The following is a 14,906-nucleotide window of genomic DNA, read 5'->3' on the forward strand; positions in this document are numbered from 1 at the left end:
ACTCAGGCAGGGAGAAGACCCCGCTAAGAACGGCCCAGGGAGCCTGGCACCCCTGATTAAATGGGTGGTGCCACAGAAAATCAGGAGATTCGTACTGCTACCTGGGAGCAGAAGTACTATCTCCTGATCCGAAGGACCATCTCTACCACTTACCACCTCCTTTAGCATTAAACAGTCTCCTTTCTCCCACTGCGTCTGAAGGCGTTCATCTGTTCCTGGTATCAACACCCACTGTGACTATCTCAGGAAGCTCCTTGTCTCTGGGCTCATTCCTGTCATCCTCCTCCTCCTATTCTACACTCGTAGGACCACAAGAAATTCTCGAGTATCTCCAAGGAGGCCCCAAATATGTTATTCCTTGGTTTGAAACACTTTTATCAGCCCTTTCTTTTCCTGGCTAACTCTACGCATGCTGTGAGCCTCTGCTTACACATCACTTCTCAAGAAATGGTCCCCGGCTCCTTGGCCAGCGTAGGTGTCCCCAAGAGGTGTTCCCTCACCACCTGCGGTGCCAGATCAACAACATCTATGACACTCTATCCATTACCTGGTGAATGTGTCCTCTCAGCTAGACTGAAGACCCATCCTAAGCCCCACTGGGGCAGGGACCAAGGCTGTCTGATTCACCAGTGTATCCCCAGAGAGTGACCAGTAAGTACTCGCTAAATGCATGAATGGGGAGTGACATAAACGCTGAGCTTTAGGGAGATCCCTGATTTCCCTTTGGTTGTGACTAGCCTATTTACCCAGAGTGGTATGATAAAATGGGTAGACAGCCACACTACTTCCTAAAAATATTCTCTGCAGATAGATAAATCCAAACTTCTAAAAGAGCAGGGTTCCCTGTAAGATTTTCTCAGGAATACCTTTTGAATTAGATTCGTCTTTTTTTTTTTTTTGGCCACACCACATGGCTTGTGGGATCTTAGTTCCCCAACCAGGGATCGAACCCAGGCCCCCTGCAGTGGAAGTGCTGAGTCCTAACCACTGGACAGCCAGAGAAGTCCTGAGAAAGCACAGTTCTCGCCCTCAAGGGATATCCATTTCTCAACAAACAAACCAACGAAAAAGGATTCAAAGACAACAAGAGGAGCTAGATTATTCATTAAACTGAGGCACCCCAGAAGGGAGGGATGTCTCCCAAGAGTAATTAGAAATTCTGAAGTCAGAGGAGTGGGTGGTGGGAGAGCAGGACAAGAGGTTTTCAGGTAGGACGCTCAAAAAGACCAGAAGTCTGCTATTGTGCAGAAGAGGTCAGCTGACACCAAGTTAAAGACAGTTTTTATGAAGTGGTTAGAAAAACTGAGACACAGATAAGAGTTAACAGGAAGTAACAGGAGTACAATATCCACTTCAGAGACTTAGGCACAAGGAGAGAGGGTCTGAACTGAAGTGGCAACCAAAGAAAAGCAAGTCTAAGTAAAACGTGAGTAGACGCAGCAACTTTATGGAAGGAGGGGGCAGACCGCTAACCCTTTACCTTCATTTTCATCATGCCACAACCATCCCAGGAAGAGTGGGTATAAGTAGCCCGGTTTACAGGTAGGGAAGCCAAGGCACACAGAGGATAAATGATTTGTCCATGAAGGTGGGGCAGACCTGGCTGACTGCCTAGCCAAGAGCCTATCTGCTTCCTCCTACCTAAAGAAACCCCAATTTTGGTAGGCGCTCAGCAAACCTGGGGGTGGTCTTGGCGACCCCTGACACAAACAACAAAGGTCCTTTCTGTTTAAGCCTGTTTGTTGGACTTACTGTAATTTGCAAATGACATCACAATAAAGACAATAAGTAGTATAGGGAATTCAAACACAGGCTACCTGCCTCTAAATGGCAAGCTGGTGCCCCAATCCCACATTGCCTCACGTCAGATGAGCAAGTGACAAGGGCCTGCAGAACTGAATGGATGGTAAAGGTAAAGAAAAGCGGGAAGGTTCTCAAAAGGTCAGAAAAAGAGTAAATTTATCAGAGTAAATAGAGGAAGGTAGAGTTTAAGGCTTGCTTCTAGAATAGGAAAATAATACAGAGACAGTGGTTTTTAAGGCAGCTTTAGAAAATTAATATTCTTATGAAAAGGCTGGTTAATTTTTCAAAAATACTATATATTTCACACAATTTTAGAATCTTCGTGTTGGAAGGGACTTTAGCACTTACCTTATTCAGCCTCCTATCCAGGTAGCCCCACTTCTAGGGATGGGGAGCACATGACTTCGAAGGGCAGACAATTATTATTGTTATCCATCTCTAATTAGAAAATCCTTTTCACATCCCTTGTCATTTCTACCTCTCAGACTTAGATCTTAAGTAACATAAAATGACTTCTTTTCTACCAAAAAACCTTTAAAAATGTTGAGCGATGCCCCTAAAGTTTCTTCTTCTTGAAGCTAAAATCCCCTGTTCTTTTTAGTATTGTTCACAAGCCATGGGACCCAAGCTCTTGACCATCTGCACTGCCCTCCTCATGGTAAACCTGGGTCTCTCATCAGAACCGAACTGGGTATTTTACTTCTATATCAAAGCAGACATATATTTTCCTACATACACAACTAACTTTTGGAGTCCTTAGTTGTAAACTAAGCAAGTGAGGCATCTAGAACTTGAAATGCACTTTCCCTATAGAAAAAGAGGATGGTCTAATTAACACAGCTCTACTGAAAACACTAATAGCATTTTTCAAAGGAGAAGGAAGAGGAGGTGGCCCTTCCTCCATTCCTGGGCACGGACTGGCCTTAGGGACAGTTTTGAAAAAGCCAAAGCTTATCTCTGGCCACCCTCCCACTTATTTAAGCTGTGGAATGACTCATACTACACTCTCAGAGGTATGGGTTTGTTTTAGAGAAAGAGTATAGATAAGAGTATAGATAACTGGACTTTAACAAAAACCAACTAACCAATCTGCGCTGAATAAGAAGTTACTCTGGGGTATGAGGCCTTGGGAGGTAGGGAGAAGCTCTTCAGTGACTTTCCTAATAAACTGCCCTCCTTCTGTGATCACAGCAAGTCCTAAGTTCATCAGGAGGGAGAGCCAAGGATAAGGTTTAATTTGGGGTTAGGAAGTGGAATATAGGCCTGGGTGTCCGCCACTCCTAACTGGTGCCTAATTTATAAAGCTGCCTAAATGTAGAAATAGGTCACCGTTGATCGCCTGGAGGGGTGGGATAGGGAGGGTGGGAGGGAGGGAGACGCAAGAGGGAAGAGATATGGGAACATATGTATAACTGATTCACTTTGTTATAAAGCAGAAACTAACACACCATTGTAAAGCAATTATACCCCAATTAAGATGTTAAAAAAAAAAAAGAAATAGGTCACCTCGTGAACCAGAAGTATTTATGATACAATCTTGAAGGGAGTCACTCAGCAAAAGTTTACAGAACAAATGGGGCCCCAGGAAATTCCATGTAGATTTTATTATTATTATTTTAAGAAACACTGTGCTTTCCAAATATTTCTTTTTTTAAAATTAATTTATTTTTATTATTTATTTTTGGCTGCGTTGGATCTTCGTTGCTGCGTGCTGGCTTTCTCTAGTTGCAGCGAGCGGGGGCTACTCTTCGTTGCGGTCCGCGGGGCTTCTCATTGTGGTGGCTTCTCTTGTTGTGGAGCACGGGCTCTAGGTGCCCCGGCTCGTGGGTTCTAGAGCGCAGGTTCAGTAGTTGTGGAGCAGGGGCTTAGTTGCTCCGCGGCAATGTGGGAATCTTCCCGGACCAGGGCTCAAACCTGTGTCCCCTGCATTGGCAGGCGGATTCTTAACCACTGGACCACCAGGGAAGTCCCTCCATGTAGATTTTTAAAAGGCCAAAGAAATGAATCTACTCAGTGGGAATCAGGCACAGAGATGTTTAACTTCACTTTTCAAAACAGAGATGGGTCTTTCTAAATATACCTCTTAGGATCACTATGTAGAAATAAAAAGTATTTAATCACCTCTTGTCTTTTTGAGGGGTTGTGTACAAACTAGGACCTTTACATCTTTTTTAAATCAAATTTCGGAGCCAAAAGAGCTCTAATTTCTTTGGAAACTTTGCATTCACAGTGTGTGTGTGGGTGGGGAAGTACTTCCATCTAACCTTAGCCTACCCAACCTCAAGAGAGTCTGGGGAGGCAGACTTCCCTGGTATTCCAGTGGCTAAGACTCTGCGCTCCCAGTGCAGGGGGCCCGGGTTCGATCCCTGGTCAGGGAACTAGATCCCGCGCTGTAACTAATCCCGCATGCCGCAACTAAAGATCCTGCATGCTGCAACTAAGACCCGGTGCAGCCAAATAAATAAATAAATATTTTTTAAAAAGAGAGAGAAAGAGAGTCTGGTGAGGAAAGAAAGGGATGGCAGCGTTAAGCTCCGAAGTAGACATCCATATCGAAAACATTAAAAAAATATTTGGGGGTCTTTATTACGAAATATAAACATGAGATTTCAATAAAGCCCTAAGTTTTAAGAAGCCACTTTTGATACTCCTCTGAAGATAAACGAAAATGATTCTCCATGTTCTATGAAATCAAGGAAACAATCATACCCAGCTTTTCCTAAGGTGGTCCCACTTTTATTTATCCCAGCTACCTAACATAGCCTCTCTGCTCTAGTCAACTTCACCTCCTTACATCTCTTGAATATTCCAAGCTCGTTTCTCCCCAGTTTTCCACACAGGAAATAGCTGTTCCCTCTAGTGATTTCATTGCATAGCACTTAGTTTTATTTCTCTTGTACACTGTTTGGAGGCTTGGGGCTTAGATTGTGTACTGCCATGATTTGAGATTATGCCTGTTCTCCCTGCCTCTCCACCCCACAGTAAACTTTTTGAACGTTAGAGCCTTTCTTATTCAAGTATGTGTTTCTCCACTCTCAGGCTCCAGCCTGTCCTGTGCTCTTGCCTTGTAGTGTCTTGAAGTAAATTCTTTAAAATTGCTTGCAAAATTTAATCTCTCACTTGTAGTGTTGTCTGCTTTAGGGCCACCTTCTTAAAGACGTTTTCTTTGACTATTTAAGCCTGCCAAGATCTCTCCAGGAGCAGAATTACTACAGCATGTGTTTATTCCGCATGCCTATTATTTATATCCTCCTCCTGAACTAGACTGTAAGCTGGGAAAGAGCATGGGCTTTGAAATTAGACAGCCCCAGGTTCAAATTTCCCTTCTACCATTTACTATCAGCATAACTTTGGGCCGCTAACTCTGTGCTCGTTCTCCCAACTCACTGGGGTGTTTAAAGAGATGAATCGTTCACAAAACATCTAGTGCTGAAACTTGCAACACAGACAATAACTGGCAACTACTTTCCCGCCTTAAGGAAAAAGATCCCAATGCACCTAAAAGGACAAGAGCCTGCCTGCCATAGGCCCTAATAACTCCTCCTCAATTTACTTGGGACGACACATTCTGACCTAAGGGCAAAAAGGCACTCGAGCTCCTCAACGTCCCCTGTCCTCTGGGCGGAAGGCGGTGGAGATGAAAGTTGGTGAGTTGAACAAAACAGATACCTCGTCAAACCTAAAGACGTGGAGCCCCACTGCTTTACTGCGGCCCTGCTCCCAACGTTGACACACTCTGCAAAGAGTGACATGTCACTAGGAACTTCAGGCACAGGATTTGACTGCTAGATGAGGCTTCGGCCTTGCCCAGATCCTCACCAACGACAGACACACCTTCCTCTCCCCACCCCACACCCCCGACCATTGGTGGCCCACGCCCAGGAGGTGGGATGCGGGCGCTCTCCGAAACTCTGTGGTCCCGGAGGCCGGGGGAGACTCACTGCCGAGGCCTTTGGCCTGGTGAAGGAGCTCCTGGTCCCCGGCTTCTTGTAGCTCCCCTTCCACGGACTCCGCCACCGCCTCGGAGCGCTGCTCGGGTGGAGCGTCTCCCTTGGGCTGTCCGTCTCCCTGGTACTGCCGGTCACCCGCCTCCGGCTGCTCCAAGCCAAACCAACTGCTCAAACCCCGGAACATCCCGCCCGCGGGGCCGCCACCGCGGTCGGGGTCACCGGAGACCCTAGCGGGTGCCACCTACTCCCGACTCTACAAGGCGCGTCTCCCACGGCGATAATCGGAAGTACGACCTGGAAGCAGCCAGTCTATGTGTCGCCCCACCTCCACTGTTACTCAGCTGCCGGCCGCGCTAGCGTCACTTCCGGACAAAGGCCCCGCCCTCCCCGCTGACTGTTTATTTCGTAACTCGATAAGGCGTTTGGAAACCGGACAAAGGGCTTTCCCCACGTAGTCCCGCCCCGCTTCCTTTTCTCCTCCCTCGGCTTTGTGGGTTCCTGATCTAGGCCAGCACACCGCGTCTTTGTCACTCTAAGCAGCTCGGCTGGTGGTTTAGTCTCACCTTTTCTGGTTCTGCAGGGTTGGCCCCGCGTACATGGATGTCTTTAATCTCCTTGTGAGTCCACATCAAAACTAGCCCAGGCCCTCTGTGTCCACCTACCAATTTACAGGGAATACAGGGGACGGAGGAAACTATTAAAGGACACCACGGGATGCAGGGAGCAGAATCTAGGCTGTGAGAGACCACAGTCTGACGACCTTGTTTCTTCAAATAAATTGCAAGCAAGGGGGGAAGGGGAACCTATAGATTAAAAACGACCTAAAAAACAACCCATGGCAACTTGCGGATTTTCTTTAGATCCTCAAACAAACACAGTGGAGAAAATTTTTTGACGTTTATAAGAATTGGAAATTTGGGGACTGGATAGTTCATGAGATTAAGAAATTGTTAAGCTTAAAAAATTTTAGTTGTGCTAGACAAACAAAATTTACCACCTTAATCTTTTTTTTTTTTTTTGCGGTACGCCGGCCTCTCACTGCTGTGGCCTCTCCTGTTACGGAGCGCAGGCTCAGCGGCCATGGCTCACGCGCCCAGCCGCTCCGCGGCATGCGGGATCCTCCCGGACCGGGGCACAAACCCGTGTCCTCTGTATCGGCAGGCGGACCCTCAACCACTGCGTCACCAGGGAAGCCCCACCTTAATCATTTTTAAGTGTACAGTTAAGTAGTAGTAAGTACATTCACATTGTTACAAGTGGAACCAATCTCCACAATTGTTTTCCTGTTGCAAAACTGAAACTCTGTACCCACTAAACAACTCCGTTCTCCGTTCCCCCCTTTCCCTGGCAACCAAGCTACTTTCTGTCTCTATGATTTTTGACTACTCCAGGAACCTCATATAAGTGGAATCATACCACATTTGTCTTTTTGTGACTGGTTCATTTCATTGAGCAGATGTCCTCAAGGTTCATCCATGTTGTAGCATGTGTTAGAATTTCCTTAAAATTCTGCCTTAAAAAAGGCTACTTCGAACAGTCTTTGACATAAATTGTAGCAGTATTTTTTTGGATCTGTCTCCTAAGGCAGGGGTCCCCAACCCCTGGGGCCGCACAACAGGAGGTGAACGGCAGGCGAAAGAACGAAGCTTCATCTGCTGCTCCCCATGGCTCGCATTACCGCCTGAACCGTCCCCCGCCCCTCGTGGAAAAATTGTCTTCCACGAAGCCGGTCCCTGGTGCCAAAAAGGTTGCGGACCGCTGTCCTAAGGCAAAGGAAACAAAAGCAAAAATAAACAAATGGGACCTAATTAAACTTAACAGCTTTTACAGAGCAAAGAAAACCATCCATAGAATGAAAAGACAACCTACTGAATAGGAGAATATATTTGCAAAGGATATGACCGATAAGGGGTTAATATCCAAAATACAAAAAGAGCTCATACAACTTAATATCAAAAAAACCCAAACAACTTGATTAAAAAATGGGCAAAAGACCTGAATAGACATTTTTCCAAAGAAGACATACAGATAGCCAACAGGCACATAAAAGATGCTCAACATCACTAATCATCAGAGAAATGCAAATCAAAATCGTAATGTGATATCACCTCACACCTGTCAGAATGGCTATCATCAAAATGACCACAAATAACAAATGTTGGTGAGGATGTAGAGAAAGGGAACCCTTGCACACTGTTGGCGGGAACGTAAATTGATGAAGCCACTGTGGAAAACATTATGGAGGTTCCTCAAAAAATTAAAACTAGAACTACCATACGATCTGGCAATTCCTCTTCTGGGTATATATCCAAAGAAAATGAAAACACTAATTCGAAAAGATACATGCACCCCGATGTTCATAGCAGCATTATTTACAATTGCCAATATATGGAAACAACCTAAGGGTACATCAACAGACCAGTGGATAAAGATGTGCTATATATATGCAACGGAATACTACTCAGCATAAAAAGGAATGAAATTTTGCCATTTGAACAACATGGATGGACCTGGAGGGTTTTATGCTTAGTGAAATAAATCAGATGGAGAAAGACAACTACTGTATATCATCACTTATATGTGAAATCTAAAAAATAAAAAACAACCAGTGATATAACAAAAACGGAGGCTATCTTAAAAAAGGCTGAAGAGTATTCCATTGTAAGTATATTGCACATTTTGTTTACCCATTCATGTGTGATGGACATAGGAATTATTAATTTTTAAATTGTGGTAATTGTGTGTGTATTTAAAAGAGTTCTAATCTTTTAGAGTCATACTGAGATATTTACCAATGAAATAATAGGATGCCTGGCATTTGCTTCAAATTAATACAGGATGGGGGAAATGGGTGGGGATACAGATGAAACAAACCTGGCCATGGATTGATAATTGTTGAAGTTCGAGTTTTAGGTTTGCTTTTCTATATATTCAACTTTTCCCACAATAACGTGTAAACAAATGGACAACAACAAAAAGCTGGCCAAGTGAAAAACTCCCCCTTCAGAGAAGGGAGTTCATGAATGTATTTCCCAAGCACAGTCTTAAGCATTAGGTATTCCTCCACCCCCCACCATCTTGAGAAGAGTAGCCTAGTTCCAGTGACCTGTGTGAGTATGTGGGGGACAGATTACAATTCTGATTTCCTTGCTCTCCAGTTTTCCAGCCTGAGGTATATTTACAATTCTGGTCCAGGACTTTTTTTTTTTAATTGGAGTATAGTTGCTTTACACTGCTGTGTCAGTTTCTGCTACACAGCAAAGTGATTCAGCCATACGTGTACATATATCCCTTCTTTTTTGGATTTCCTTCCCATTTAGGTCACCACAGAGCACTGAGTAGAGTTCCCTGTGCTATACAGTAGGTTCTCATTAGTTATCTATTTTATATATAGTAGTATATATATGTCAATCCTAACTTCCCAATTCACCGCCCCCCCGTTCCCCCTTGGTATCCATACGTTTGTTCTCTACGTCTGTGTCTCTATTTCTTCTTTGCAAATAAGATCATCTATGCCATTTTTCTAGATTCCACATGTATGTGTTAATATACTGTATTTGTTTTTTTCTTTCCAACTTACTTCACTCTGTATGACAGTCTCTAGGTCCATCCACGTCTCTGCAAATGACACAATTTCATTCCTTTTTATGGCTAATATTCCATTGTACAGATGTACCACATCCTCTTTATCCATTCCTCTGTTGATGGACATTTAGGTTGCTTCATGTCCTGGCTATTGTAAATAGTGCTGCAGTGAACATTGGGGTGCGTGTATGTGTCTTTTTGAATTATGGTTTTCTCCAGGTATATGTCCAGTAGTGGGATTGCTGGGTCGTATGGTAGTTCTATTTTTAGTTTTTTAAGGAACCTCCATACTGTTCTCCATAGTGGCTGTATCAGTTTACATTCCCACCAACAGTGTAAGAGGGTGCTCCAGGACTTTAGCTTAACAGGCTCAACCTACTTTATTTTTCCAAACAGCTTTATCGAGATATAATTCACATGCCATCCACACCTGTCGAAACTGTACAATTCAATGGTTTCTGTTGTATTACACCATTATTATTTTTTAAAATTTATTTAAGTAATTTATTTTTGGCTGCGTTGGGTCTTCGTTGCTGTGTGCGGGCTTTCTCTAGTTGTGGCGAGCAGGGGCTACTCTTCGTTGCGGTGCGCGGACTTCTCATTGCAGTCGCTTCTCTTGTTGCAGAGCACAGGCTGTAGGAGCGCACGCTTCAGTAGTTGTGGCACATGGGCTTCAGTATTTGTGGCTCGCGGGCTCTAGAGCACAGGCTCAGTAGTTGCGGTGCACGGGCTTAGTTGCTCCGCAGCATGTGGGATCTTCCCGGACCAGGGCTCAAACCTGTGTCCCCTGCATTGGCAGGCGGATTCTTAACCACTGCACCACCAGGGAAGCCCCATTAATTTTTTAAACTGTGTAAACATATATATAACATAAAACTTGCCATTTTAACCATTGTTAAGTGTACAATTCTGTGGCATCAATGACATTCCAAGCTGTTTTTAGAGTCTGGGTATTGATTAACCTTTGAAAGTCAGGAGATATCATAGGACCAATGCCTTTCTAGGATTTAGTCAGAACCTGAAAGTGGTCAACACTTTCCAGAAAAAGGATATTTGGTTCAAGGGTGATTGGAATGAGCCTGGAATTTCAGTCAGAAGCCTAGGACAGGGGTGCTAACTCCACTATCTAATGGGTGAGTAAACTTGACTCATTACTCATCGTTTCCCCTTCGAGTTTCTTCACCTATGAAAGGAATACAGTGCTGACCCTTCTGATAGCAGAGGTGGGGGCCATCCCTTTCAGCCTTACTTTTGCTCTATCTCCACCCAAAATCATGACGAAGTCCATGTTCCCCAGGGTTCACAATCGTCCTGAAGGTTAGAATTCTTCAAAACAAAAGATTATAAAAGAACACGAGGGACTTCCCTGGTGGTCCCGTGGTTAGGACTCCACGCTCCCACTTCCAGGGGCATGGGTTCAATCCCTGGTCAGGGAAGGGGAACCAAGATCCCACATGCCACTCGGCGCCTGCCAAAAAAAAAAAAGAAAAAAAAGTAAAAAAGAACACAAGCCGTCAACTTAATGACAGACTTCTTTTTCTTCTTTTTTTATCCTCAATGCTATATAGTCCATGAATAAAACACCTGTTGAATGAGTGTACACTCTGATCCCACACAAATCAATCAATCTGGACCCTGTTATCAAATTTGTTTTTCTGCTCAAATATTTTCCCATTTTGGATTAATGATGCAATAGTTATCATAACCCCTTTGTATTCACAAAGTATCCTTCATCTGTTGACCTCGTAGATTAATAGAATAAGGATGAGGCCTTATATCCTGTGGTGAAGAGTCTGACTTTGGGGACAGATATTTTGGTCAGGGCATTTCACATCTCTAAGCCTTAGGTTCTTCATTATAATAAGGGGATCTTAATAGCTGTCCTGGTTGTAAAAAGGAAACAAAGTACCGAAATGTGGAGGGAAGCCTTACATACGTGGCAGGTATTAAGTATCACCGTCCATGTGAACCTGTTTCACAAGCATTCTTCCCACTGGGTCCTCTGGAAGACTTGTTTCACAAGAAAGCCCTCTGTGCTTCCGGCCTTTTTACAAGGTGCTTTCTCCTTAAAAAAAAAAAAAAAAAAAAAAAAAATTTTCTTGGCCTCCATGGAGACTTGGGTCTCCCCTACCATTCCTGCTGAGTGGAGCTCTTCTTTTTCCCAGAAGTTGACAACACCATCCTCAGCTCCTTACTGCTTCTTCCATGGCACTGCTCTGTCATTCTTGATAGGGAGAAACTCCCTTTTGTTTTGAAACTCATCGAATTTTGCCAGACATCCCTCTACCCTTCTTTGTTGCTGTCATTTACTAGCTTCGGGGCTGCTTCTCCACATTCACTGGAGACTTGGTTCCTTGGCCTCAACTGACTCCTCCAATTTCCGCCATCTTTCCGGGGGCCTTCAATGTCCCCCACACTGGCCTGGTGGGCGCTAGACCCAATTCCAGTGACGCCCATCTCACTTGACTCCGTTCCAGAGTCAGACCCTAAACTGGATCATCTCCTGGAATTGCTTCCCCTTTGACATTGCCGACACCCACACTGTGGTGACAACTCCTCAGTTCCTTCATTCCCACAGGCCCTCATCTTTTGGTCCATCTCTTTTCTCTCTTCCAGTCTATCCACTCCCTGCTCCTCTCCCTTCCTTTCCTCTGGGGACTAGACCCCTGGTGCCTCACTACCATCACATTCTTTCAGTGCTCTTAACTTCCTCACTCTCATCCTTCTACTCTACTCAACCAGCAAACTCTGGTTTTATCAATATCAATATTTATATACCGACCTATAGACATCTTGCACAACTATAGCTGGAGGTCGTTACACAATGATGGTTTCTAGACTCCACTGGGTCTTCAATGATGCTCTCCTCACTCAGCCCTCTAGTGACTCACCTGGTCAATCAAAATTTTCACCACTTTCCTAACCCTTCCGTCTGATTCCAAACCCTCCTATTGTCCCTAGTTAGATCCTTTCTCCTTCAGTGGTTTATGTTCTTCCCTTCGCCTTAATAACCTCCTGTGTCCTTTCCTGGCACCAAGGCACTAACCATCCTCCAAATACTCTTTAAAAAGTCACTCGGCGAAGCCCTGATTGTCGTCCTTCTGCCCCTCGCATTTTAAATTTTAATTTTTGCTACACGCGTACTGTTCCAGGAACCTTACTGATTCCAGTAGAGGTGTAGCCCTCACCCCAGATTGTGAGCCCCTCAAAGGCCGGCATCCCATCTGATCGTCGTCCTCTGCTCGGCGCTCCCGCAGTTGCTCTCCGTGACCGAGAGAAGCTCTTTCCGGCGCCGAGAGCGGGACGCGAGGACCCGAACAGGGTCTGGGCGTGCCGAGGGGCCGGGGCGCCGGGACCTGGCGTTCACCCGAGTCTCCGAGGTGCCGGTGCTCAGCAAGCCGCGGAGGGGAGGAGCAGTCCCCGGGCTGAGCCTGGCCTGGGGCCAAGTGCGTCCAAGGCGGAGGGTGACGGGAAGCCACCAACGCCTGAGGAGTCACTTTTGGGCGCTTGTTTCGGAGCACTGCACAAACCCGGGTGCCAACCCCGAGCTCACCGGCGTGAGTCAGTGGGGCCCGCGGCTGCAGGAGAGGGGGAGGTGGGCGAGGAGGGCGCCATGCACCCCGAGGCCCGCGCGGGCGGCGGGAGGGACACGGGGGCGACTCGGGACGCCTCTGGCGGCGGACCCCTCCCCAGCCCGACAGGTGAGCGCGGGCGGGCCTCGGGGCGGAGCTCGCCGGCTCCAACGACCACCCTCCGCGCCACCGCCGCCGCCAAAGCACAGGTAACTCCCCGTCAGGGCCTCAGCGCCGGGGCCGCCCTCCAGTCCGCGGCCCCAGCCCGGCGCGCACATGGGACCAGGAGCCTTTGTCTCCTCCGAGGGCGGCCACCGCACGCGTCCCAGCACCCTGTGCTCTCTGCCCGCGGGCAGACAGCGGCGGGGCAAGGCCGGGGCCCTGGGAGTCCGCCCTGCGGCGGCCCGCGGCCCGGGCTCTGGAGCGCCGCGTACGCGAGCGGCGCTTCGGCGCGCACCCCGCCTCGGAACCGGGCGCTGGGGCCCGCCGCGGCCCCCGCCCGGTTGCCCCCGGGCCCCAGGAGCCCCGAGATGGCGTTGGCAGAAGTGCAGCCCCGCGCGGAGTGAGATGGCCTTTCTGTCTCCTCCCCCGCCCGGGGCGCTAGTTAAACCGCGACCCTCGCGTTTCCCGGGTCGCAGCTGGTTAGGGCGCTCTGAGCCCGAGTCCGCTGCTGCTACAACATAGCTTTCTTTCTAAAACAGTTTCTCCACATTTGATGTCTAATTTACGTTCAGTAAAATGCCCCCATTTTAAGCGTGCATATCGGGGATTTTGACAAATTATACACAAGTGTAACCACTACCCCAACGTAGACATAAACCATTTCCATCACTCCAGAAAGTTACCTCGTGCTCCTCTCGGGTCGATCCACAACCGCCCTCACCCCTTGATTTCCATCAGAGCTTAGTTTTGCCTGTTCTAGAACTTCATAAGGTGGGCTCATGCAGTAAGTACTCTTGTTTTTGACTACTTTTTAAATGGCCGTCATTGAGAAGGTATCTATTGGTGCATCTGTTTTTGGTTGCTTTAGGCCTGCACTGTCCAGTGTGAGTTGACATGTGCTGTGCGTAGACACACCTAATTTCGGAAGACATTACAAAAAAAAAAAAGGGGATGTAAATTATCTCACCCAAATATTCTTACATTGATTATGGGCTGATTATGGGTATTTTGGATACCTTAGGTTAAATAAGATATTATTAAAATGAACTTAATCTGTTTCTTTTTACTTTTTATAATGGCTACTGGAAAATTTTAAATTACAGTGTAATTTTTTAAAATGTTTTTATTGGACAGTGGACAGCCCTACACATGCCTATTTTACAGACAATTGGGTCTGCTCACAGCATATAAGAGTAAATGTAAATAATGGTCTTCACAAGAGAAAAAAAATCCCGATTGTAGAAGTAGCTTGAAGAACCTGCTTTGCCTGTTGTTTTAAAATTTTGCTTTAAACTTACTTGTTTGCTTAAAATAGATAGAAAGGACTAGGTGTCTCCTTGATATTGTTACATTTTCGAAAAGGACTTTGTAAAATGTCTGATATGCTTAAAAAGGTATCTTGTGCTTTTGAAAATATGGAAAAGTAATAATTGCCTGCAACCCAACCACCTAAATATATATTAAAATGTAGCATTTTGGTGTAATTTGACCAGTCTTAATTAAAAAAAAAACAGTTGAGATAATAATATATTTAATTTTATATCCTGCTCTGTTGTGTAACATAAGCATACCTTATATGAAAGATTCTTAGGCTTTTTACAACCACATAATGTGCCTTCTCATAAATACTCTCCAGTTTTCTATGGCATTTTTCCATTTTGCTAACTTTTACAAATGGGAAGTCATTTTAATAGTGTGACGGTGCCAGAATAAGGTAGTTACAGAACAGCTTATTTGCCCCTTTATCCAACAGGAAAGGTGAAGACCAAGAGGACAGGGACCTTGACTTTTTGTTCACCCCCATATCTGCAGGACCTGGGAACACGTCAAGCGT

At 45.8% G+C, this 14,906-nt stretch overlaps 2 protein-coding genes and 1 long non-coding RNA gene across 10 annotated transcripts in view; 1 reads left to right on the forward strand and 2 right to left on the reverse strand.

The window, feature by feature from the left end:
- SYAP1 (synapse associated protein 1) overlaps positions 1-6,097 on the reverse strand; it is a 31,986-nt gene extending 25,889 nt beyond the window's left edge. Inside the window, exon 1 of the mRNA XM_067724055.1 lies at positions 5,745-6,097. Within this exon, the coding sequence (XP_067580156.1) occupies positions 5,745-5,937 (193 nt within the window). The 5' untranslated portion in view covers positions 5,938-6,097. The remainder of the gene's footprint in view (positions 1-5,744) is intronic.
- Positions 6,098-7,698: 1,601 nt separating this feature from the next.
- LOC137216295 (uncharacterized) lies at positions 7,699-13,178 on the reverse strand. Its single transcript, XR_010939687.1, has 3 exons — positions 12,527-13,178; positions 11,275-11,403; positions 7,699-10,806 (listed from the first exon to the last, which is right to left on the reverse strand). It is a non-coding gene; the product is annotated as an uncharacterized lncRNA (long non-coding RNA).
- Positions 12,634-14,906, forward strand: part of CTPS2 (CTP synthase 2) — a 108,731-nt gene continuing 106,458 nt past the window's right edge. For 3 of the 8 annotated variants that reach the window (XR_010939686.1, XM_067722209.1, XM_067722210.1), the window contains exon 1: positions 12,908-13,119. Coding sequence is in view for 4 of the 8 variants with exons in the window: in XM_067722209.1 (XP_067578310.1) it covers positions 12,952-13,119 (168 nt within the window). In the remaining 4 variants the exon portion in view is untranslated. The other 5 variants (XM_067722216.1, XM_067722212.1, XM_067722213.1 and 2 more) reach the window with 5 other exon arrangements.

The sequence above is a fragment of the Pseudorca crassidens genome, chromosome X, assembly GCF_039906515.1.
Source record: "Pseudorca crassidens isolate mPseCra1 chromosome X, mPseCra1.hap1, whole genome shotgun sequence".
In the NCBI taxonomy this organism is placed as follows: Eukaryota; Metazoa; Chordata; class Mammalia; order Artiodactyla; family Delphinidae; genus Pseudorca; species Pseudorca crassidens.